This window comes from Mytilus edulis, chromosome 7 (genome assembly GCF_963676685.1).
Source record: "Mytilus edulis chromosome 7, xbMytEdul2.2, whole genome shotgun sequence".
NCBI lineage: Eukaryota > Metazoa > Mollusca > Bivalvia > Mytilida > Mytilidae > Mytilus > Mytilus edulis.
In genome coordinates this window covers 35,717,218-35,742,771 of record NC_092350.1, presented here as the reverse complement: position 1 = coordinate 35,742,771, position 25,554 = coordinate 35,717,218, and the positions used below count along the sequence as shown (strand labels likewise).

The 25,554-nt window shown below is 33.6% G+C and overlaps 1 protein-coding gene across 3 annotated transcripts; it reads left to right on the top strand.

Annotated features, from left to right (window-relative positions):
- The first annotated feature begins 587 nt into the window (after positions 1 to 587).
- LOC139481360 (uncharacterized) lies at positions 588 to 21,458 on the top strand. 3 transcript variants are annotated; one of them, XM_071264655.1, is made up of 11 exons: positions 588 to 686; positions 5,443 to 5,495; positions 5,958 to 6,076; positions 7,618 to 7,695; positions 11,784 to 11,908; positions 13,573 to 13,958; positions 14,626 to 14,679; positions 14,945 to 15,083; positions 17,752 to 17,867; positions 18,316 to 18,388; positions 20,771 to 21,458. In XM_071264655.1, exons 1-11 carry the CDS (start codon positions 635 to 637, stop codon positions 21,019 to 21,021), a joined length of 1,446 nt encoding a protein of 481 aa, XP_071120756.1. In that variant the 5' UTR covers positions 588 to 634; the 3' UTR covers positions 21,022 to 21,458. The 3 variants fall into 3 exon arrangements, with proteins under 3 accessions (XP_071120756.1, XP_071120758.1, XP_071120757.1); XM_071264656.1 differs by lacking the exon at positions 588 to 686 and adding an exon at positions 1,387 to 1,671; XM_071264657.1 differs by lacking the exon at positions 7,618 to 7,695.
- Positions 21,459 to 25,554: the final 4,096 nt, after the last annotated feature.

Below are 25,554 nucleotides of genomic sequence, written 5' to 3'. Positions count from 1 at the left end.
CGGGTGTTATCTTTCTTCGTCAGTTTTAATCTAACGTCGTAATACAGTACATGATATATATATATATATAAGGCATGAAGATGGTATGTATATAAAAACGCCTAAAACGTGTACAAAACGACACCAATACCAATAAAAGGAAACATTAAGTGTAAGGCTAACTGATATCCTTCATAGTATGAGTATGATGTAAAATGAATTATGTCAATCTATTAACAGTAAATCTTTAAGCGATCAGGGTGACAGAATCCTCGAGACAGAATCACTAATTTAATCACGTTGCATCATCATGTACATACAAAATCAAGGTCTTTGCATACACAAATTTTAACCAATTAAGTGCAATATAAGCTTGCTACATTGATATGTCAAGTGTTAATTTCATTACTAGATGAAATGGCGGACCAGTACAGGAGCATGAGGTGTTTGGCGGTAATTTGTTGTCTATAGATTTCCCACTACACAAACAATAATTGTCCAATATAATTAAATCTACACGTTAATGTCTATGTTTACATAATATAGACCACTTAGTTTTTTGTTACGACAAATTTTTCAAAATTATGTAATATTGTGTGTTTTGATAGAATTAGTTTAAATGTACATAAAGATTTCATAAGAGAAGAAGAAAAAAATGGAATCAAATGGAAAAGCTTCGAATCCACTTTTAAAACCGATTTCAGCGGGTGAGCATTTTTTTCTTCTTTTTTATCTTTTTTATACTGTTGTACATCCTCTTTTTCTTATCAAACAGAAATAACGGGAAAAATATAATAACTTTACTAGAATATTCATCCAAACATGTAACCATGCAAGTGCGGGTGTACGATATTTATCAAAATATGTAATAATATGTAACTAAGTGCGGGTGTACGATATTTATTAAAATATGTAACTAAGTGCGGGAGTACGATATTTATCAAAATATGTAACTAACTAAGTGCGGGTGTACGATATTTATTAAAATATGTAACTAAGTGCGGGTGTACGATATTTATTATATGTAACTAAGTGCTGGTGTACGATATTTATTCAGATATGTTACCAAGGCGGGAGGTCGGTAGTTCAAGGCCATGTTTATTAAACCCCAAGACTTTAAAATTGGTATTTCCACTCTCCACTGAGCAATAGTAGTGCTAATACGCTTCTGTAGAAAGTTATAATAGAGTTGTGATATTTATGAACTTTAGGCCTAAGATTTTTATACTATTTTTGAGCTTTGAAGAAATGTAAGAAATTAATTGCTATTACAACGATCATTGAAATATTTCCAGTACACTTTGTAAAAAATCTGTGTATGCTCTATTTTCCTTTGAACCGAACAGCTTGTTAAATTGTTTAAGGCATCATTGCATGAACAATTTATTTGAATATCAAAATATTATTAAAAATATCTATCGAAGCGAGAGGTTAATTGATTCAGTCTTCAGGGGGAAGGATTAACCAGACCGTAGCATGGGGTTTTAAGACGGATGAGATTAAGATCATCTAGAAGACAAGTTAAACCACTTCAATCTGGCCACTCAATATTTGGACTTCGAGTATAGTTGTTGTGTTCAGTTGTCTTCAATCTGAAACTGCGGATTTATAATCAAAACTTGTTTTGTGCCAAGGATTCTTTTAACAGTGACAGACAAACTTAGAGGCCAGAATTTCATGTATATATAGTTGGTGAGTTTGAGTCAAAATCTGCCGGAAGGTTTTTTGCTTGATTTTTCATATTTTTGTGGAGGTCTTTTTGTTGTTAATGTTTTTTTGGTGGATATTTTATTTTATTTAATAGATAACAATGTTATCTTTTTTAATTGTCCGTTCCTTATCACACATAAGTGTATGTATTAAAATTTTCGCAATGAATTTCATTTTCACTACAATCGGTTAATAATTTCATTGCCATGTCAATTAACCCACCTTACCCGCTGAGAACGCGACATGAAGGAGTAAAATTAAAGACTGGTTGGATTAAGTGACTTATGTCTCCCTGTGCACTGTTACCTAGCGATCTACAATGTATATAGAAAAAACAAAGGATACGGAACACATAAACAGTTCATGCACAACATCAAACAAAAACACACGCTTTTATTGCTTTCTTTATCTCAAAGTCACAGTGATGCCTTCAACACGGAGAAAAAAAAAAAAAAAAAAAAAAAAAAAAAACTCTCAACTCACTACAAGTCTAAGACGGCCCCGTAACACCGACTTAAACTCAATTCTTTGCAAAAATAATTTGGATAGACTTCGTAAGATGTAATACCTCCTAATGTAGCATGTTAAAAAATTATCTCAGCGTGTCACTCTAGTACAAAGCAGTGTTCATATTCATAACATACTTACACGTTCTCGTCCTGACTATCGGATTATTTGCCACTGGACGTTAAATAGCTATCATCATTATCATCATCACCAATTTACCCAGCATAATTCACGGCAATTCATGCTGTTGTTTTGCAGAAAATCTTCTTTTTAGGGAATTGGTGACGTATGAATCCAATTTCCTGTTGAATAGTGTGGACCCATTTTTCTATTGAAAAATATGTAACCATTTTCCTGTCAAATAGTATGAATCTATTGTTAACGTATCGTACATTTTTAAACCAATTCTCTCTCAAATAATTTGATACCAATTCCTGTGAAACAATATGAAACTATTCCCGGTCAAATAATTTGAAACCAATTCCCTGTCAAATATCATGAAACCATATCCATTTACTAATTGTATGAAACTATTTGGGTAACATTTTCTATTCGGATCTTCTTGCTTCTGTTTAATTTCTACCGATTTAGAGCTCGGCATTTGTGAAGAATCTTATTTTTGAAGACTATATATATCTGTATGTGTACGTTGAAGATACCAAAGTCTGGCTTTTACTATACATTGGACATTTTTGTCATTGTTCTTAGATGACTACAAAAAATAAAGATGTAATATGATTTCCAATGAGGTAACCCTCCACAAAAGACACATGAAATTAACAAGTATAGGTCACTGTACAGCCTATAGTATATACAACAATGATATGAACCCATACAGCAGAGTCAAAATGACAAATGTAAAACAATTCAAACGAGAAAACTTACAGCCTTATTTATGCACAAAACAATGAACGAAAAACAAAAATATAACACAGCAACAAATAACTACCATTGAATTTATACAGGCTCAGTACTTGTCTCGTTGGCGTATGACCGTCATGTGTCTTTTTACCATCTCTATGATTTAAACAAAGTTCGTTTGTACGGTTTGTAAATCTTTCCATATATGAGTAATCAATATTTGATTTACAATTTTGTAAATATATTCACCTAAGGCGGAAAATAATTTTTACAAGATATACTTTTCATTAATTGATTTAAACTCTACTTACGGCTCTATAAAAATTAGGAGATGTGGTGTGACTGCCTTTAAGACAACTATCCACCACTGTTCAAAAATCATTACTGGATGTAAGAAATTATAAGCCACGGTATACGGCCTTCAGCCATGAGAAAACATACCGTTCGGTCGACTGTAAAAGGCTCCGACCTGAAAAATGTGAAACAATTCAAACGAGAAAACTACCGGCCTAATTTATAACAAATCAATTTTCGAAAGTCAAATATGACGGGCATGAACCAATGACGACCGCTAAACTACAGACTCCCGATTTTGGACAAAATACAAAATGTAACCTCTGCACACATGCATGTTCTTATTTTAAGTTATGCGATGATTAAGCTTACTGTAGTTCAGGCTAGGACTAATAAATTCGTATCAGTTTAGAATTACAAGTGTTCATACATCCAATAGATTTTGACATTTCATTAAGGAATGAATTTCTTCACCCCGGTCTTTTTATTAACCACATTATTGTGATATAAATGCTAATGGTATATATAAAAGAAAAATAAAATCAAAGAATTTAAGCTCGAGAAAAGTAATTTGCAGATTAAGTCGACAACACAATGACAAAAAAAATCGGAAAAAAACAACGTTAGACATTTAGTGAATCAGGAGATGTGAGGTATACGCCAATGAGAAACAACGCAACCTACGACGCAAAAAAAAAATATAATCTAGTGAATAAAATATCATTGTGATATATACAAAATTTAAGTCAACAAAGTAAGACACAAAAAAAAACCCCAAAGATGCATCTATTGGATACAATAAGATGAGAGGTACACGGCAATGAACTAGCAACTTACGACAAACAAAAATAAATATTCCTCTCGTGAATGAACGAAGAGAAGGGGTATACGTCAAAGAGTCGGTAACTTATAAAATGAAGAAGCATTCAGTGAATAATACTTATTTATATATACGGTAATGGGATAGCAAGCTGCAACGCAAAAAAAAACAAGGAGAAATCTTAAAATCATCACATTGTCTCCTCCGTCGCCTTTGCGCCAAACTGGGAAAAAAATGATATCTAAAGCGGATTTCTAGCTCAGTTATGTGTGGTGAGAGTCATAATAGTATGGTGACTTCTGGTGTGTGCTGTAGTGTATTTTGTACTAAGTTAAAGTATTTGTACTTGTTTTGAACAATTTTTATCTGTGTATAACTTATGTCTCCCCCGGTGAACGAAAAGAGATGTCGACAATGAGTAAAAAATATACGACGCTTGAACAACAAAACAGCTAACCCGTGCAAATTATTCTTTTCCAAATAGCAATATAAAGGATTAATAAATCCTTATAAATAAAAAATATTGAAGCACTAGTATGATTTCAAAGGAGAAGAATATGTAAAAATATAGCGTGTTCTTGTTGGGTTTTTTTTGTGCTGGAGAAATATAACTGATATGTCGTAAAAGCCACCCACAGCTCTGGTGTTACAGTACACGCTACTCTCTTATCAGATCTCTGCAAGACTTTTTGTGTTGAGTTAATCAGAAAAGACTTTTGAATAATTACCATAATATGATTAAGTTGGTGTTTCAGACTATCGTACTGTGAGCTGTCTCCGTTTTATAAATCAATAAGGATTAACTTGTTTATAACTTCTGTTTTTCCACTTCCGTAAATACAACTGGAAGCCGACATGCACAATAGTCTTATAATATATCTTATTCCTATGACGATTTGATGCCGGTTTTTTTCTTCTTTTTTCTTTCTACATACAACCTAGCTGTGTATACGAAAGAGCTAGCTCCTTGGTCTAACTTAATAGTTTTCCATATATAATCATTGTTATGCTTTCCTATACTATGACACAATTATTACAGCTTCTGGTTGACTTGTGAGAAAAGGTTTATAAATAATTGATTTCAAAATGAGTGTTTATCTAATATAGAGATTGAAAACAAAGGATAAGCATCGATTAATATATAGATTTGTATAAAAATTTCTAACAAAATAGTTAACTGTAAATGTTTTGGAAGAGCCTAAGTTAGACATGTAATTATTTTTTTTTCTAAAAAACAATGCACAAATCTTTTCGTGAAATATATGTTTCAGCTGAGGTCAGAAGGATACACATGACGAAAAAGAGGCCAGCTAAAGGGCTTCAGGTAAATACGTTTACATATTTATTTAAACAACTTATTTGTTCTTCATTGTAAAGGAGTGGCGAAAGATAGCAAAGAGACAGTCACACTCATGGATCGAACACAAACTGACAACGCCATGGCTAAAAAAGAAAGAGAAAAGCATACAAATAATAGTATACACAAGATACAGCATAGAAAACTAAAGACTTATCAACACCAAAAACTGGAACAGAAGTGGGATTTTGATTGTTTGTTCTAAACATGTTGGTGGTTTTTTGGTTTTTTGGTTTTTATAAATATAATTTACAATGAATTTTTATGTGAACAATCTCCATATAGATTGTTTAATTAAATTAGTCGTGGAAAACATTAATATGAACATACCTCTATTTTAACATAAAATTTTAATTCATAGAAGTTTAAAATGAGGAAAAGCGCTTGTTTTAAATATAAAAACTTCATTGTATAACTCTTGCATTATAGGCTCTTGCCTCAGGAACCCTTGCACTAGCCAGATGTCACACTGTGTTAGATAAAACAGAACAAGAATTAGAACATGCAATTGAAAGAGAAAATAGGGCTCCGAAAACAACGATCGAAAGGTAGGTTTATTTATTTTCCAATTTTTTGTTATAAATGTAAAAATCTTAATAGAGTTAAATTGATTGTTTCCTGCCTATCGTATAGTGTAAAATATTTCACTGCCACTGATAAACTACACCGAAGAGACTAAAGTCGAAAGTCAGTCTTTTAAAATGCAATTCTAGTGATCATAAATTCAAGCACGTCCTTTCAGTTTGATGGATTTTACGTACAAATTATGATCGGAACTACAGGGCAAATGTATATCGCATATGGTCCAATAAACGCCCTATCTTTTCATATCATCTCCAAGTGAGCGGCATTGCTGTCTCCAGTGGCGGAAGGAGTCAGAGATAGTCAATCCTTATGAAAATAAATCCATTAGACTACATTTGTTTTATACAAAAACTTCAGTGTAGTTTTTCAGTAGAATTCAGAACATTGAATATCTGATATCATCCACTGACACTTGAAAGTCACCGGTCTTACTCTGTCACGTCCACTTATAAATCATGGGTATAAGTCTTTATATCCAAGTCATACTACTTTTGAATTATAGTGTTATAATTTTACTGTTCAATAAGTCCACATTGAATAGAAAACACTTGAATTTGATGTCAGAATTTCTTTTGTAACACAGACTACAATTGCAGTATTCTAACAAATAACTAGAAATTGACTGAATATGTTCACAAATTGATAAGATAGTAAAGATGACTTCAAACTGGAACTTGGAACCTTTTCAATCGATGAATAGTGAAAATACTAAGGTTTAAAAAAAAACTTACATGGAAACGAACAAAAAATAGACAGCAGCGCGATTGGTATACAGTAACAAATAAACCCGGTAAAATGATGATTGTCGTCATTTATTTCATGGATTGAAGCAGAGACATATATACACATATGATATTTGTACTTATTTGTCTATATATCGTACAAGAAAAATAAATAAGTTGAAGCAATGAGACAACAACCTCCTAAAAAGGAACACACATCTACAAAAAAAAAAACAAGATGTGGTATGATTGCCAATTAGACAAATATTCACAGGAAAGCAATTGACACAGAAATTAAAAAAATATCAATAAAAAGACGAATAACAGTCATCAAGGCACTACACAGAAAATTGAAGAGTGAGCAAAACAAATCAACTAAAAAGATATAGAATTCAAAGTACTTTTGTCGTTTGAATTATTTTACATTTGTCATTTTGTGGCCTTTCATAGCTGGAATTGGGATATGGGCTTTGCTCATTGTTGAAGGCCGCACGCTTACCTATAGTTGTTAATTTCTGTGTCATTTGGTCTATTGTGGAGAGTTGTCTCATTGGCAATCATATCACATGTTTTGTATATCTAAAGAATGGGTTTTGCTTATTGTTAAAGGATGCACAGAGATCTATAATTGCTTATAAATTCAAGTTGGATAGTATTCTCATTTTCAACATCTCCTTGTTTTGAAGAGATAGAAATTGTTGTTATTGAAAATATTGACAGCAAGTAATACTACACCATTAGGTCGGCACATTTTTAATTCAATGTTGTTTTCATTCTGTTAGTGGTAAAGGATTTGTCATTTGTGTGATATTGGATAACAGTCATGTTAAGATCACAAGAAGACAAAAAGCAAAGTGGAGGTAATAAAGAATTTCAGTATTACTTTAGAATATAATGAGTCCCTATGGCAGAATGTATTCGATGTTCTATATAATAAAAACAAATTATTTCTTGAGGTAACTTGGCTCTTGTGTTGTACTGTTATACCACTGTCCCAGGTTAGGGGGAGTTTGGGATTCCGCTAACATTTTTAACACCCGCCACATTATTTATGTATGTGCCTGTCCCAAGACAGGAGCCTGTAATTCAGTGGTTTTCGTTTGTTTATGTGTTACATATTTGTTTTTCGTTCATTTTTTTACATAAATAAGGCCGTTAGTTTTCTCGTTTGAATTGTTTTACATTGTCTTATCGGGGTCTATTATAGCTGGCTATGCGGTATGGCCTTTGCTCATTGTTGAAGGCCATACGGTGACCTAAAGTTGTTAATGTCTGTGTCATTTTGGTCTTTTGTGGATAGTTGTCTCATTGGCCATCATACCACATATCCTTTTTTATATCTTAACAAAAAGTGTTCATGAAATATGGGAATATATATATTTGGGACAAACAATACAAAAATATTACAAACCTTTCAAATTGCTCTTTCCGTGTTGTTTTGCTGTATGACCACGAAAGCCAGAGATTGTTTTTAACACTTTTTTGCAATCGGGACACATATATCCTGAACACTGAATGACCTTTTTTGGCTTCTTGCATGCAGAGACTGAGTCAACATTAGTATCAGTGTCCGTATAATCACCAAGAAGATATGCTAGTTCAAAGTCGTCTAAATCGTCATCCCATGATAAAAAATCTGACTTCGACATAATTTCACTTGCATGTGTAATGTGCAAAGTTTGGCATAGAAATGAAGTTATTTTCATTGCCAAATTTCAATTTGAATTAATTAACAATGCCGAAAAAGGAATACATTTTTTCTCAATTTACGTTTATTTAAACTTTAACTTTTGATATATTCGCAAGCATCCAAGCTTGATAATATGTTCATTAATCAACTCATCACAAATCAGTAACCACCCAAGCTCAGAGCTTCACTCATTTCCTTATGTATACATCGTCGGTGCTGTGATGTCTTTTACTGCTCCAACAAATATGTATTTAATTAATAATTATCATTAATTAATGTACATAGATATCTTCCATGGGATTTGAAGACCAAATCCAGCAGCTGAAATAGCCATTTTTAAAAGTGATGTATCTTATATCCCAATTCAAAAACATTTAAGGTTTAAAAAGGGGGGGTCACAAATCCCGGAACCCCTCAAAAGTAACTTTAATTGTGCATGTTAATCTCCTTCATAAAAGTCTGAAACACCATACAGATATTAAAATGTAAAAGTCACGGAAATCAATTTTCAAAGAAATAAAATGGGGACATTAAAAAAAAATCCACGAATCATATTTTTTATTTAAGAACAAGGAGTTATCTTTCCCTTCTAGACATGTTAATTTACTAATTTTGTTTTCACGTTTTAATATTTAATAGGCACTGGCTACGGTTACATGGAAATGTAACAATAATAAAAATATTATTGTTACATTGGAGACTAAATGCCGGAATGCATGGTTGGGTAAGGACCTGTTTAATTACGAATGTAACAATAATTATTGAGGCTACGGTTACATTGCGTTATTGTTACATGAAAAAAAAGCAATGTACGATGGGACTAGTAATATGTACTAAATAATAAAAGTTGAGGACATTTATAACATACAATTTATTTACTGTAATTTGTTATTTACAATGACCATTTCTACAAATCCAGTAAGTTGTTTTTAAAGTCCGACACATTTTTGATGAACGAAATTACGTCCTCCACGGATACGTGTACATACAGAATTTCTTAGTATTTAAGTTACAGTTAGCAAACTTTGCTTTTGATTATCAATTTGCGTCAAGTTATAAAGCTGTATGAAATGTATGTCTTGATATTGTTTCATTTTCGTTTAAAACCCATCCCAAGTTTTATTTTTTTCACCATAAACAAAATTTGGTCCAAAGTATAATGACAGTAATAAGAGTAGGTGTGCAGTTAAATACTTTAAAAAAGTGAAACCATTGAACTATATTTTTCGCCTTTGAAGTCACACTCCTAATCTTGAGTAGTATCTTTAAGAACATCAAAACCATTAATACGTAGTAAAACTATTCAAGTTGTACACCATTTGTTGAATAATAATATTTTATTATTTATCAGTATTAAATTACAAGTATTATTTAGTACATATGAAAGAATGAAGCAATACAACTATAGAAGATTTAAGTTTGATCAATCTAGCGTACATTGCTGTTTTTCATGTAACAATAACGTAATGTAACCGTAGCCTCAGTAATTATTGTTACATTTGTAATTAATCGGTTCCTCACCCAACTTTGCATTCCGGCAATTAGTCTCCAATGTAACAATAATATTTTTATTATTGTTACATTTCCATGTAACCGTAGCCAGTGCCTATTTAATAAATACGTACTTCTGTTTGGGCGTATGACATTTGCGCCGATTTTGAAAATTTTCATTCTTTCATTTGCGCCGATTTCATTTTTTCATTTGCGCCGATTTTATATTTTTTCCTAATTGGATTTACAGGTAAGTTACAGGTAAGTTTATACTTTTATATTGGCCGAGCACAGAGTATAAAGACAAATCAAGTGACATTGCAATTGGTAAATGGCTATCCCAATGTTTCAGCTTACCATTTCTTTCCCTAAATGAAGTCGATGACTGCTTCACGTTTGACATTGTCTGACGCTCCGCTTCTTCTGATGACAAATGTCAAACATTCTAAGACAACGTACAAGTACACACGTTCCATAACGGTCAACTAATTCGTGATGGCGTCCATAAAATTAACGAAGGGATGATTTCAACTTCACCATTTGGAACTCTTGGTTTAATAGCTTCCCTGTGAGAAAATGCGAACTCTAGAAATGCCCCCACCAGTACGTATGCCAGACAAAGAAAAAGATGGCCTTCGTTATCGACAATTACGCCAAATATAGAAGATGCGAAATCATAAGAAAGGAATATATTAGATGTGGTGCCTATACATCTCGGCAATAACAGATTTATGTTTTGAATGTATTCCGTTTTTATGGATTTGAATGCTGCACATATATTTTTAATTCGTCATTTAAGTATAAACAAAGTGCTTTTATATTAGGTTTTTACTTCTTGATTTTAAGCAGGAGACAACAGTTTTATACATGTTATGATTGACAATTCATAACATATGTACAACTGGCTAACGGAAGAGGTCTTTAATGATAAAGGAAAATAACATTACTGGGATGGAGAGTTGTCTCATTGGCATACATACCACATCTTCTTATATCATTTCACCTGTAATTTACCTGTAAAAAGATCGGCGCAAATGAAAAAAAAAATCGGCGCAAATGAAAGAAAAAATCGGCGCAAATGAAATGCAGATCGGCGCAAATGCAAAACGCCGTTCTGGGGCTTCTGTTTAAATAAAGTTCAGATCAGGGTACAATTAATATGTTTGCATTTGTTTAGTGTTAATCCATTTAGAACTTCACCTCCGGCAAATTTCAGGTGATCGGAGGGCAATAAATTGTGTAATCGCACACCTGTGAATCAACAGTCATAGTCACAACTCTAAGGGACTAATTACCGGAAAACCGGACACACGTTTGTAAGGAGCAAACCTTTTTTTATTGTAACAAAGAAATGTGGTACAGAAAAGTTTCTTAAATAACTATTGATTATTACCAGATTTGAATTTTTAATCAAGAAATGCTGAAATTTGTTTTTCTCAATAAATACTTAAATATAAATATAACATTCAAGTATTTTTTTTGGAAAAAATTATGATATCATTTTCCCATTGCTTTTCTTGATAATTTATCGAGGTTATTCATCCCTGACTTGATTACATGTTCTAATATTTATCGACGAGAATCTCATCCCGGGCCGCGATCTTTTACGGGATTTCACGGAGTTGCCAATCTCTGTGTATATATGTCTCTGATTGAAGGAATGCTAATTTTAATTTTTATTTACCTTAGAAATTAGATGTTTTTTCTTCTTTCTTTGTTTTAGTTGAGAACCATCAAACTTTAAATGTCTGTTGTGCTCAATTTCAGAATACAAATGAAAGGAGAAAAGTTAGTTCACACTAAACCGGTCTTGCTGTGTGTTGTTCTGTTAAATATTATCGACTGTATCCTGGTTCTCGGAGAGCTAGTACTTGACATGTACTACATCAAGGGTAAGAATCAAGCTCTACAGCTCTAAAGACATCAGTCAAAATCATCATATACAAATAAGAAGATATGACATGATTGCCAATGAGACAACTTTTCACAAAATATCAAATGCCACTTACATTAAAAATTTAATGATAGGTCATCGAATGGCTTTCAATAATTAAATAGCAAAGTCCATACCGCATAGTCAGTACAACCTGAGACTACTATGTTATATAGTAGTCTCAGATACAACATAAGAACAAACTAAAAAAAACGGTTGATAAAGGCTTTTAAACTCGTTAGATGTATACAAATAGAAATACATTTGACAAAAACAGAGTGGGCGTGGACAAGTACTTATGTATCCCGACAACAAAGTTAAGATATGAGAATACTTGCAGATACTGACAGCTAGTCTAAAGGCAATAATTAATATAAAAAAAAATCATGCATCTGAGACTATCAATACTCATTTGATAAAGTGGTAGTCATGCATTAACCTTTTGTTTTAACTTTTAACGTAATACTTCCAATTAAACGTAACAAACATGTTTTCACTCGAAATATTTATTCTTCATTATATTTTTTACGGTGTTATAGTTGGAATTTTATGGTTTTCCGGCAATTTTCAACCTTAAGAAAAAAATGTCTTAAACAAGTTATTATTGTTATGCTTATTTATACTGATGGATATTTTCTGTATAAGCGAATTGTGATAATTCAAATAAAACAATATATACAACAGAAGACAAAATTTACATATAAACTGTGAAAAAACGTCATGTATGTTGTAACATAGCAACAATTAAATGTTTGCCAGTGCCTAGAGAATAATATTGTCTTCATTTGCATTATGTATTAACCGTAATTTTGGACGATGCTATTAAAAAATCGTCTGAAATGGTCACGAGGAGCTAAAAACCAAATAAGATATCTTAGACATAAATAGTTCAATTGAATATGTGTTTTTTTTTCGTATTATGCACTAACCTTTTGTATTTACCAACTAAGATATCTTAGACATCAATAGTTAAATTGAATCTGTATTTTTTCGCATTTTGCATTAACCTTTTGTATTTGCGTTACCATGTAGAGATAGACATCCACTATCTCGGATGAGCTTAAAATAAACTAGATATCTTGGAAAGATATTCAAAATTTGAGTTCCCTTAGTGCAATGAAACTTGTCAAGCTTTATTAAACCTTTTAGGCTGCACTTGTAAATACAGCTGTTTCTCAAACCACGCCTCTTTTTGGGAGATATATAATATATTCATACTGAAAATTATTTTTTGTTTACGTACTGGTTCCCAGTTATGATATCATAGAGGCATAACTTGGGAATGTTACCAGTACATATGCATATTGGTGATATTGAAATTTGTGGTAGTCCTAAGGTCAAGGTAGGGGTAGTTAAGAAATTTAGTGTTAGTTTAAACTCTTAGAGGTCGGGGCATATGAACGTTGAAAATATGCCTCACAGCTCTATATTTCGCCCTTTGAAGAAACAAAAGTGCATATAAACTTTCCATTCTAGGATATATATCTTTTAGACTTCATAGTAAGAAGTTCCTATGGAAATTTGCATTGTCAATATTAACAGAAATGCAATTCTTGAAAAAAGATACGAAAACAGTGATGATAAAAAAAAACTGTCTTAAAATGATTCTCATTCTTTTTTCAGCTCTGATGGAGTCACATGACGATGTTACTCACACGTTCATCTCAGAAATGAAAATGCTGTACCCTAATGTGCTTTATAACATAGGAAAATCTGATATTGAACCTCTCTATGACAATATTTTACATGCTCAAATAGGCTGGGACAATTTTACGATGGCTCACGGCAGGTCATTATCTGCGGAAAATATTACAGAATTGTCTTTGCAACATACTATTGTGAAGAGAGGAACAGAATTACCTTCACACATTGATGAATTTATAATAGACAGAATAAATCATACACATTTTCATAATAGTCGACATGTTGAAGAGCATCCCATAGAAGAAGTCCTAGCACACGCTTTCCACAAAGCTAGCATTTCAATTCTATGTATTTTAGCCGTAGAGGTGAGCTAACTTTCTATTTAAAAACATCCTTTCCACCACTCCACTTACAAAAACACATTAGGTTGAATTTTGGGATCCTGATTGTTTTTCAACTTTATGTACTTGTTTGGCTGTCTAACTATTTTAATCTGAGCGTCACTAATGAGTCTTGTGTAGACGAAACGTGCGTCTGAATTATCAAATTATAAACATTAAAAGATTTCAAATATTAAAGGACTGTATAGGTTTGGGGGGAAATACAGGCGAAAATCTACTGAAGGGAACTGTCCATGTGAGATTATGTGCCACCTACGAAGTCAGTTTCTAATATCCTAATAAAATAATATTAAAAAAGACGTATACAAATCTTTTGATAAAGTAGCAAGTGATGTTTAATGAAATGTTTTATTTTTTTGCCAGACAACTTTTAATCATTTGGACACAAAAAATAGTATCAAAACCAAAAGTTAATAGTTATATAAAAAAGAAGATGTTGTATGATTGCTAGTGATACAACTCTTCACAAGAAACCAAAATGACACAGAAATTAACAGCTTATATACGGCCTTCAACAATGAGCAAATCACATACTGCATAGTCAGCTTTAGAAGGTTAGCTCCTTTTGATTAATATATAAAAACTATATATATGACAATATTACTCGAACTAATTGTTTCTTTTGTTACAGAATCTGTTTAAGATATTTTCTTATGGAAAGGCATTCTTCGAAAGGAAATTAGAAGTAAGTTACCATTAAAGATTTCTTCTTTACTTTAGCAAAAAGATACCCTTTCTGTATTATGTTCAATAAGTTTTTCAATAATGAGAGAACATGTTTATATATTTTCTGTGTAAACATAACGTATATACAATAAGGCAACAAATTTTCACTTAAATGATTTGTAGTAATTGAGAAAATATAACAGTCGTCCAAAATCAAATAAACTTAAAAATCGTCACTTCAACTCATGAAGGAAGTCAATGATGGTGTTTTTTGTTTATTTCAGATGTTTGATTGTATGGTTGTGTTTTGCTCTTTGTTTGTTGATGTTTACTTTTTGAAAGGAATAAGTGCATATAAAATCCAAGACTTCGTCATCATATTGGCTTTCCTGATGCCATGGAGAGTAATCCGAGTAGTCAACAGTAAGTGTAATGCCTATAGAATCATTTTCATAACAGCGTGGACAACCGCAATACTTATGCTGGTAATAATACTGAATCATTTACTTTTAACTTGTTTGCCATCGGCTATTGATAAAAGTGGTGTTACGCTCGCTCAGTCTGGCAGAGGTCAAAAAACAAAGTTTAAGTATTTAACATTTAAATCAACACACAAGGTCTATTCCTCTGCTAGTTATTCGTATTTTTAATTTAAGCGTTTAGAACCTTTAGCGACCCATAATTAAAAATTGTCTATAACACGTACAATATGACAAGTTGGCGTTACAGACGAATCTGACCCAGTCCATTGATAATCTGAGCGCGCCAAGACATGGTCTTGTCCACGCTATTAAACATGATTCTATGATAATTCAGAATAAAACGTCTGTTCCGCAATGTCATGCTTGAACAGAACTTATTGACAAAAACATTATGATAGAATATTGAAAAGCTGGAGTTTTTTTTTATAAGTATTTTAGTTATTTACATCATATTAGAACTTTCAAAATTGTTTCAATTGAAAATTCTATTAAAACACCAACTCGAGGTGATTGAAAGGTTAAAGACCGTATACGTGCATACCTCTATAACTGTTTTTTTTTATGTTAGGTTGCTCTCTCGTTTGGTAAACCCTTCATTCTATCGGCTCATTCATACCGAAAAAACATGTTCTTTAGTATTCTGTAGCCATTGTTAGTTGGTAAATACTGGTTCAACAAAAAGTACGATCTAGAATTTGCGAAAATTAAATTTTACGCCAAATTTGATAAGCTGTATCTTCACAAATATGCTTATTTTGTATCATGTAGTACTGTTACACCGATGTCCCAGGCTAGGGGAGGATTGTCGCCTTCAAACGAGTTTAACCCCGCCGCATTATGTATGTAAAATTGAAAATGGAAATGGGGAATGTGTCAAAGAGACAACAACCCGACCAAATAAAAAACAACAGCAGAAGGTCACCAACAGGTCTTCAATGTAGCGAGAAATTCCCGCACCCGGAGGTGTCCTTCAGCTGGCCCCTAAACAAATATATACTAGTCCAGTGATAATGAACGCCATACTAATTTCCAAATGTACACAAGAAACTAAAATTAAAATAATACAAGACTAACAAAGGCCAGAGGCTCCTGACTTGGGACAGGCGCAAAAATGCGGCGGGGTTAAACATGTTTGTGAGATCTCAACCCTCCCCCTATACCTCTAACCAATGTAGAAAAGTAAACGCATAACAATACGCACATTAAAATTCAGTTCAAGAGAAGTCCGAGTCTGATGTCAGAAGATGTAACCAAAGAAAATAAACAAAATGACAATAATACATAAATAACAACAGACTACTAGCAGTTAACTGACATGCCAGCTCCAGACTTCAATTAAACTGACTGAAAGATTATGATTTCATCATATGAACATCAGGCACAATCCTTCCCGTTAGGGGTTTAGTATCATACCATCATAACATATATGAGAAGAACATTATCCGTGTCATGCCAACAACTGTTTTTAGAATAAATGTGTTTAGTTCCGATGCAAAGACCTTATCAGTGACTCAATATTAACGCCAACATATGCAATCTTTAATGACTTGACAACAGTATCGTAATTATATCCCTTCTTAATAAGTCTATTCAAAGGTTTTGTAAGTTTCTGAGGTGAATACTGACATCTTTGTGCTTTATAAAGAATATTTCCATAAAAAATTGGATGTGAAATACCTGAACGTATTAGAAGTCTGCATGTTGAGCTATATTTACGAATGATGTCTTTATACCGATGATAAAATTTAGTAAATGTTTTTACTAGTTTGTGATATCGAAAACCCTGGTGTAATAATTTTTCAGTAATACATAAATTTCTCTCGTTAAAATCTAAAACATTGTTACATACACGAGCGAATCGTACAAGTTGAGATATATAAACACCGTAAGATGGTGACAAGGGAACGTCACCATCTAAAAACGGATAATTAACGATAGGAAATGAAAAATCATCCCTTTTATCATAAATTTTAGTATTCAGCTTTCCATTAGTTATATAGATATCAAGATCGAGAAAAAGGCAGTGGTCATTGTTAGTATTAGCTTTATTTAAAGCATTATGTGCCTGTACCAAGTCAGGAGTCTGTAATTCAATGGTTGTCGTTTGTGGCTGTGTATCATATTTGGTTTTCGTTCATTATTTTGAACATACAGTATGCCGTTAGTTTTCTCGTTTGAATTGTTTTACATTTGTCATATCGGGGCCTTTTATAGCCGACTATGCGGTCAGATTTTACTCATTGTTATAGGCCGTACGCTAAATATATAGTTCTTTATTTTTGTGTCAGTAAATCTGTTGTGGAGAGTTATCTCATTGGCAATCATACCACATTTTCTTATCATTTTTATATACAAGACAGTTAAATGAGGTTAGAACTAGTCCGATATTACTCTGACGTCCCACGGCCCCAGCTTGTCTGGCAAAACAGCCGTTGGACGTCAGAGTAATCTCGGACTAGGTTAGAACCTGTCGCAGGTAATTGATTCGACAGGAATGGTTTCAAAGACATGCGCTATCAACTGATCTAAAGTGCATGTTCTTTGAATGACAAAAACAAAGCTTTTAGGGTATGTCTTTAAATTAACAGTGTGAGAATTATTTTTTCTAGGTCTAGTTGTATCGGTTATAGAACATGAACACTTTAGAATGAAACTTCTCTACAAACAAAAGAAAAATATCGCTAATGACCTGAAGAAAGTTAAATCTGAAGCCAAAGTCCTAAAGGTACGTATATATATACATTGATATAAAATACATGTAATAGAGAGTCGAAGGATACAAAAGTGATAGTCAAATAGTTCATTTATTTCGTCGAGATTTGTTGAACTTCGTTTGCCAATCCGTCCCCCCCCCATCGGTCCCCCCATCGATGTCCATTATTGAATCGACTATGTTTTCTTTCTTTTTTGCCATGACAGTACATTCTATACATTTTATATATTAAACAATAAGTACCTGAGGGAAAAAAAGGAACAGTTCGTTATTCTTCCATTAAATATAAATTCTTCAATACTTCGGGATTAAATACGTGTTTTATACCTGGAAAGAAAACAGTCCTGACAACTAATTTTTTTTATCCATTAACAGGTTTCGCAAAAGTATTTTGTTTTCTTCAAATTAAGCTCAACTGTTTAACATAAATAGGCTTTTTAAAAGCTTTTCTTATTTTTAGCAATGTTTGGATATTGTACAGAAGATGGCGATAGACGGAGGAATTCCACAAGAGAAAATATCTCAACATTTAGGTACGTATTTAAGTGCATGTGGATTTGAAAGAAACAATCAGTTAAAAGATTTCAGTTAACAATAAAGAATATATATAATGATTTAAATATTTAAGGAATAAATAACAAATAAACAAAGCATCATTTATACCAATTTGTCATATTAAAAAAGTATCGGAAGATACCAAGGGAATATTCAAAACTCGTAATTTGAATGAAACTGACAACGCAATGACAAATAAAACGAAAAACGTCGTATAACACAAACAACTTCACAAAACACAGCATATATTAAACAAAGTCTGAACAATACGAACTCACTTAATCTTGGTGGGATATAAAGTGTTCCGGAATGCTGGATAAGTAGATTCTGCTCCAATAGGATACTCGGCGTCGTCTTACTCGTAGTAACTTCAGATTTGGTGTTGTTACGATCGGGAAATAGAGGGTGGAATTGTGGTTACGACCATTTGAACATACCATGGGCAAGGTCCGTAACGATCAGCCAGCTCGTGATGGAGTCCATTTAACTTTCAAAAGGATGGCTTTAACTTTTAGCGCTTGAAACCCTGATCAAATATTATATCCGTATAAGCAAAACATTTCTATCAAGGAAATCATTATAGAAAACTTAAGGGAGCCCCGGTCACAACAGATCGTACGATTTTTTTGTCGTGGAAGATCTATAAAAAAGTTGTCGTGGCAATGTCGTGCAAAATGTCAAACAATATTTCGAGTGGTCACATCAGCTACGACATGTCCATGATGGGTACACGACAGAGAAAAAAGAATTGCCAGGCTCCATCCTCATGAATCCAACGAAATCATCGACAGACTCCCGCTCCAACTCTAGCATCAGTGTATACTATTCTGCCTAAACATAAGGCGCCGTTCGATCCATGGACTAACCCACCATCGTCGGGCGTTTCACTGGTTCCTATAATGTTCACGGGCTCGAATTAACGCTAACAGGACCATATTTTGCTCTTGTTAGAGTCCGGCAAGGCGTCTATTTAGCAGGATCAACCGTAATCGTTCTGGTGGAATAGTCATCCTCTTTAAACGACAGACGGTATGTTTTCCCAAACATTCATTCCCGCCGAATTGTATTCTTCTGAATAAAACAAAAATATGTTGCACGACGAACGTACCACTGTCGTACGACAGACAATCAATGTTGTGCGAGTATCGTACGAAACTTGGATATGCGTGAGACAATCATGCGACCGTATCACGAGTGTCTTGCGACAGTCGTAGGATTGTCATCTTGCAACAGTTGTACGATTTTTCTTTATTAAAATGGTTAATGTTGGTACCCACGACAATGCGTTTATCGCATGACAGTCGCACGACAGTGGTAAGACACTACCACGACAACCACAAGACCGTGACACGATAAAAAATCGTAGAGCAAAAAAGTTGCATGTCCAATTTTCGTCCCACGACACACGACAGCGCCACGATGCTCACAATATCGTGCGACTGTCGTACGATGACCACAAATGACCAACGATTTGACCAATTTTCATGTCGTGGCGCTGCATAGATGTATTGTGGGACGGTGGGGTCGTTGTGACCAGGGCTTAAGCTCTAGAATGTCGTATCATATAGTAGGTATATACTCCGAATGCAGGCGCTGTTGGAATTTTGTAACATATAAATGGAAAGTTCACAATCAAAAAGCTAAAATCATCCCATTTGTCGACATACTTTTTTCTCAACCAACAATCATTGTCAATACCATATGTAAGTCAAAATATATGTCGTTATATGAGGAACTTTGAAGTACACCTACCAAATATATTATTTTGTAGTTTTTTTTACATTTTATGTAGCACGATGAACTGTATCGATTGTCTCGTGTTACGTATCATCTCAAATATTTGGAATTTCCAAATCGGTCTTTTATGCCGAATGGTTTACTTTTAAAAATTGTTATTTGGATGGAGAGTTGTCTCATTGGCACTCATACCACATCTTCCTATATCTGTTGTCTTATTAGAAAACATGCTGTGTGTGCATGTCTCAGTGGAAGAAATATTGAAGACAAGATTTTGCTTGCAGAATTTTTGTTGGAAGGAAAATCATTTTAACCTTAATAAATATGTACAGTATTACATCTAAGCATGTATTTTAAGGCTTTTTAAAAATCTTTGGAATATATGATTTGATCGTTGGTTTACCTGTTTGAATTGTTTAACACTAGTCATGTTGGGGCCCATTATAGTTTGTTGTTTGGTGTGAGCCAATACACTGTGTTGAAGGTCGTACTTTGACCTATGATTGTTAGCTTTTTATACATTGTGACTTATATGAAGAGTTGTCTTACCATATCTTCTTATTTATAAGAACAAATGTGTGGAATTTAATTCAATCATCATCTTCTTGTTGTTTGTTTTTCAGCTTTTCTTCAACAGAAACAGAACAAGAAAAGTAAATTATCAATGTCTCCATTCAGGAAATCGACGGAAGTACTACCCTTAGAGAATGGCACATTTAGTCCAACAGTATATAACTACGCAGATGAAGACAACAATACAATATCTAACGGCACAGACAACAATACAATATCTAACGGCACAGACAACAATACAATATCTAACGGCACAGACAACAATACAATATCTAACGGCACAGACAACAATGTGGTTTAGTCAACTACTGTTGTAGCGCGAGAATTGCATTCAAATAAAGCTATTTTTATAAAGAGTGTAAATATAATTGCATTCGAATAAGCCAGAAAAGATATTGTAAAAAGTGTCAAAAAAGTGCTGTTTTGCAAGTGCAATAGTTGATCATGAATTATAAATAAAATGTATTCAGTCCGAGGTAGCTTTTCAATGACAAAGAAGTCTCGAGAGAGAGAAAAAAAAACGAACTGTATAGGAAGTTGTTGCTAAGAAAAAAAATTTCTACTTAAGATATTATTTTACATGTAGATAAACTGCACAAGTAGTTAATCTTTTTTGTATAGCATAACCTAATTTTAAGGTTGAATTTATTCATTTTTTAACCATTTTTATATCATTTTCTGTATCATTTACATGTTGTATTGAGAACTATATTTATATTAAAAAACCTTTACAGCTTGTTTACACACAGTAATTCGCCTTTATACATAGCGCATTTCTTCAATTTACTGGTTCGTTTGTTGCAGAACTAATCAACATGAGCGTTCCCGGAAATGTTTAGTAGCTGGAATTAGGTCAAAATTATATGTCAACTAGTTCATAGTTAAAATCTGATAATGACGAATTTCACCATTATGTTGTTCTTCATTTCTGTCTATTATGTTGCAAACTGTAATAGATAGATAGAAACTTTAAAACCAAAAAATCTCTGCCATATAAGATCTACTCTCAATATCAGCATACCAATTATAAACCTGCAAATGTGCATGTCATTGTTCACTCACCATTGTCAAACTAGATGTATAAATAAAGGGTATGGATCTCATTTAAAAAAGTGTCTAACCCCGCCGCATTGTTGCGCCTGTCCCAAGTCGGGAGCCTCTGGCCTTTGTTAATCTTGTATATATATTTTTTAAATTTTTGTACATTTATATGTATGAGAGTTTAGTGTGACGTCCATTTTCGCTGAACTAGTACATATTTTTGTTCAGAGTCCAGTTTTCTTGTTGTGTAAAAGACCAATTGGTGGTTTTGGGCTGTTTTCTGTTCTTTGGTCGGGTTGTTGTCTTATTCCTCATTTCCATTCCCAGTTTCATGTATCATATGATCGACAGTGGCGTTCATTTTACAACAAGTTTAAAACGGTTTTGAATCATTCAAAAGACTATAGATTGGTTTTTTCTACCCCAGTCAAAGTTAGCATTAGACGTATTTGACCCAACTTTTTGAATTAACTTGATTTTCAAGTTTTGTCAACTTCGTTTTCTGTTTGGCTGGTTTGGAACTTTTTTTTATTCAAGCGACATTTATGTGGCTTACGAAACGCGCATTTAGCTAGGTTCACACTGCCGATCAGACCAACTCGATGATCCCGATTGTTCAAATTTCCACGACCAAGCGGAACCAAATTCTTGATTGGGCCTGTTAACGACTTCTTCCCGGCTAGCTAGACCAAATCAACTATACTCGATCTCAGCCTGATCTAGGCCAGACCAGATCGACATGATCGTATAGGGGTCGGAGGCCGGTCTATATCACCCGCTACAGCGGAGGGGGCATTAAGTGTTTCCCTTGTCCGTCCGTAAGTACTATACGTACGTCCAAACAATTAGTTTCCGTTCTCTAATTTTATTTTACTCAATCCAATTCTATGAAACGTTTGAACAATGCTTAATACCATAAAACACAGATCAAGTGAAACTGTTTCCATATATCTTTCACAAATTCAAATAAAAATCATTAGTCTTTCGTCTCATCTCTTTTTTTTTAAATGCGCCAAAAAGCATTTGAAAAAAGTGTTTGTAAACATTCGACCGTACGTTGACATAACGCCGGTAATTTCTGTGTCATTTGATCTACTGTGGAGAGTTGTCTCATTTTCAATTATACCACATCTTCGATTTTTTACTACAAAAATTTCCGGACAGTCAAACAAAAATCATCCCAGGTTTTATTTGGTTTCGTGTTACTAAGTTTTTAGTTTTCTATGTTGTATTATGTGGACTGTTGTTTGTCTTCTCGTCGGCTTTCGTTTTTCGCTATGGCTGTGTCGGTTTGTCTTCGACCTTTGAATTTGATTGTTCCTTTAGTATCTTTTGTCTCTCTTTTATAATTTTACACCTCCTTGCAAAAGTACAGACGCGAACTGTACATGGAGGAATTTGCGTATAGTTAAAAAATAAATAGAGACAATAATATAGTTTTGCAGAAGCAAAGTTACGGGAGTTAATCAGAGTTGCACACATATTTAGAGAGTGTTTGGCCGAGAAGAGACCGAAGAGTGGTCGAATGTGGTCGTGTAGAAATCGGGTATTGGTCGAGTTGGGATGTAAAAAACATAGAAGTCGCAAGTGATTATGAAGCGATCGGGTATTGGTCGAGTAAATCTGGACCACATATCGAACAGGTTGGCGTTGATCGAGAAATGATCGGAAATAAGTCGAGTATAGATCGAAATGATCGAGTACTGGTCGGTAAACTATTTGTATACCGAACAAACTCGATCTATACACGATCCTTTTCCGATTAATTCGACAACTACTCGACAAATTCTCGATCTCTTCTCGAAAGACTGGCTTCTCTATCCTTACTCGAATGTTTTTGACATGTCAAAAACTCTCGGGTAGAAAGTCATATCGATGACGACCAAGGTAGACAAGCCCGAACATTCATGTCGATTGAGTCAGACCAGTCTCCCGATCGCTTAATTTGTCTTGATCGGGATTGATCGAGTTGGTCCGATCGGCAGTGTGAACCTAGCTGTACCTACTTATGATATAAAGATAACATGTAGTATGATTGCCTATCAGAACACTCTCCACAAGATACCACAAGGCAGTTAAATTAACAACTATTATAGTTCCCCGTCAAAAATAAACAAAACTCATTCCGCATAGTCAGATCTAAATGGCCCCGAAATGACAATGTAAAACAATTCAACAATATATGTACAAAATAAAGACCGAAAAAATAAACATGACATACTGCAACAAACGACAACCATTGCACTACAGGCGCCTGGCTTGGGACAGACACATACCATACATAATGTGGCAGGATAAACTAGTTTGAAGGCGTCAGCCCTCTAAAACCTGTAACGGTGGCGTAACAGATAAACATAATGGTTTACTTTTATAACTTGTTATTTAGATGGAGAGTTGTCTCATTGACACTCATACCACATCTTCCTATATCTATAAGAACAAATTAAAAATCAGTTGAAAAGGCCTGTCATATCGTCGATCCTTTTTTAAACACTGGATCGATAACTGGTGGTGGACGTTTAGTTTCATCCTAAAGGTATCACCAGCCCGATCGTCAGCGCGTGTGTGTTGTGTTGACATGAAATATCACAGATATAGTTACGTTCATTTTCTGCAAATTCAATGCACTAAAATATTTGTATCCCCGGTCGAAGATAGCCTCAACTGTCCTTAACTTTTATTTAAGATTTTATTTGGTTTTCAATGTATATTAACTTCATATTCAATTTGGCTTACCAACTGTCGAAGGCAACTGGCAAGTCTGACGAAGACGAAATGCAGGTGGAACTAATCATAACCCTGGTATCTGCGATCATCTTTTACATGCTTTTAAAAGGATAATTTATTTCTAAAGTTGAAATCAATTAGATCGTGTTTCGTAAACATATAGTGAATAGGTACATTCTGGGTTTTTTTCTCGGACTGTTTGTTACGTCTTTTCATTAAATTCATCGAATGTTAGATGTAAACTGATAGATCTAGGATGCATAATTTTTTGTTGGTTTTAAGCTATAGCTGTTAGTAACTGCTAGTACTCTCAGATCTGTGTTTATATAGTGTCTTTCAGTTGTGTGAATGTATGACCCGTCCACGCCATCTCTGTGTTTTTGTTAGTGTATTTGCCTTGCTCATTGTTGAAGGCCGTACGGTTCCCTATATTTCTTAATTTCTGTGTCATTTTGATCTCTCGTGGAAAATTGTCTCATTTGCAATCGTACCACATCTTATTTTTTATATATTTAAGTTTGTCCAAATATTTAGATCCATACAACCAGTGGTAGCAGTTCTTATGCTAAAGCCTTATTTAGTGTATCGGATATACACGAAGATCTTTATAAGGTTGGATTTTAAGTGGAAACTTATTGATCCTCCAATAATTTATATCAATGTCGATTTTATTACGACAAAGATCTTGATTTTGGAATGAAATAAGTTTCCACGTAATTATAAACCTTGTTTATAAGATCTTTTTGTCTATATAGTATATACCAATGCAAAGTACTTTCTTAAATTAAAGAGGACTATTTTTTCTTCTGATGGTTTTCTTTTCGATGTACTTCTTTTTTGTCATGGTATTGTCAGATTTTTTTTAAATTTATGATTGTGTATAGAATCAAATTTCTACACCCTAATGTCTTATAACAGAATTCGATTATTTTCAGCGGATTTTATTTTTCATATGTAACTGACTTTGACCATACTAGAGGATCATATACTGTTTATCCTTCAGTGAATACTTACACATAGAAATCCCAAGTAACTGACTTTGACCATGCTAGAGGAGCATATACTG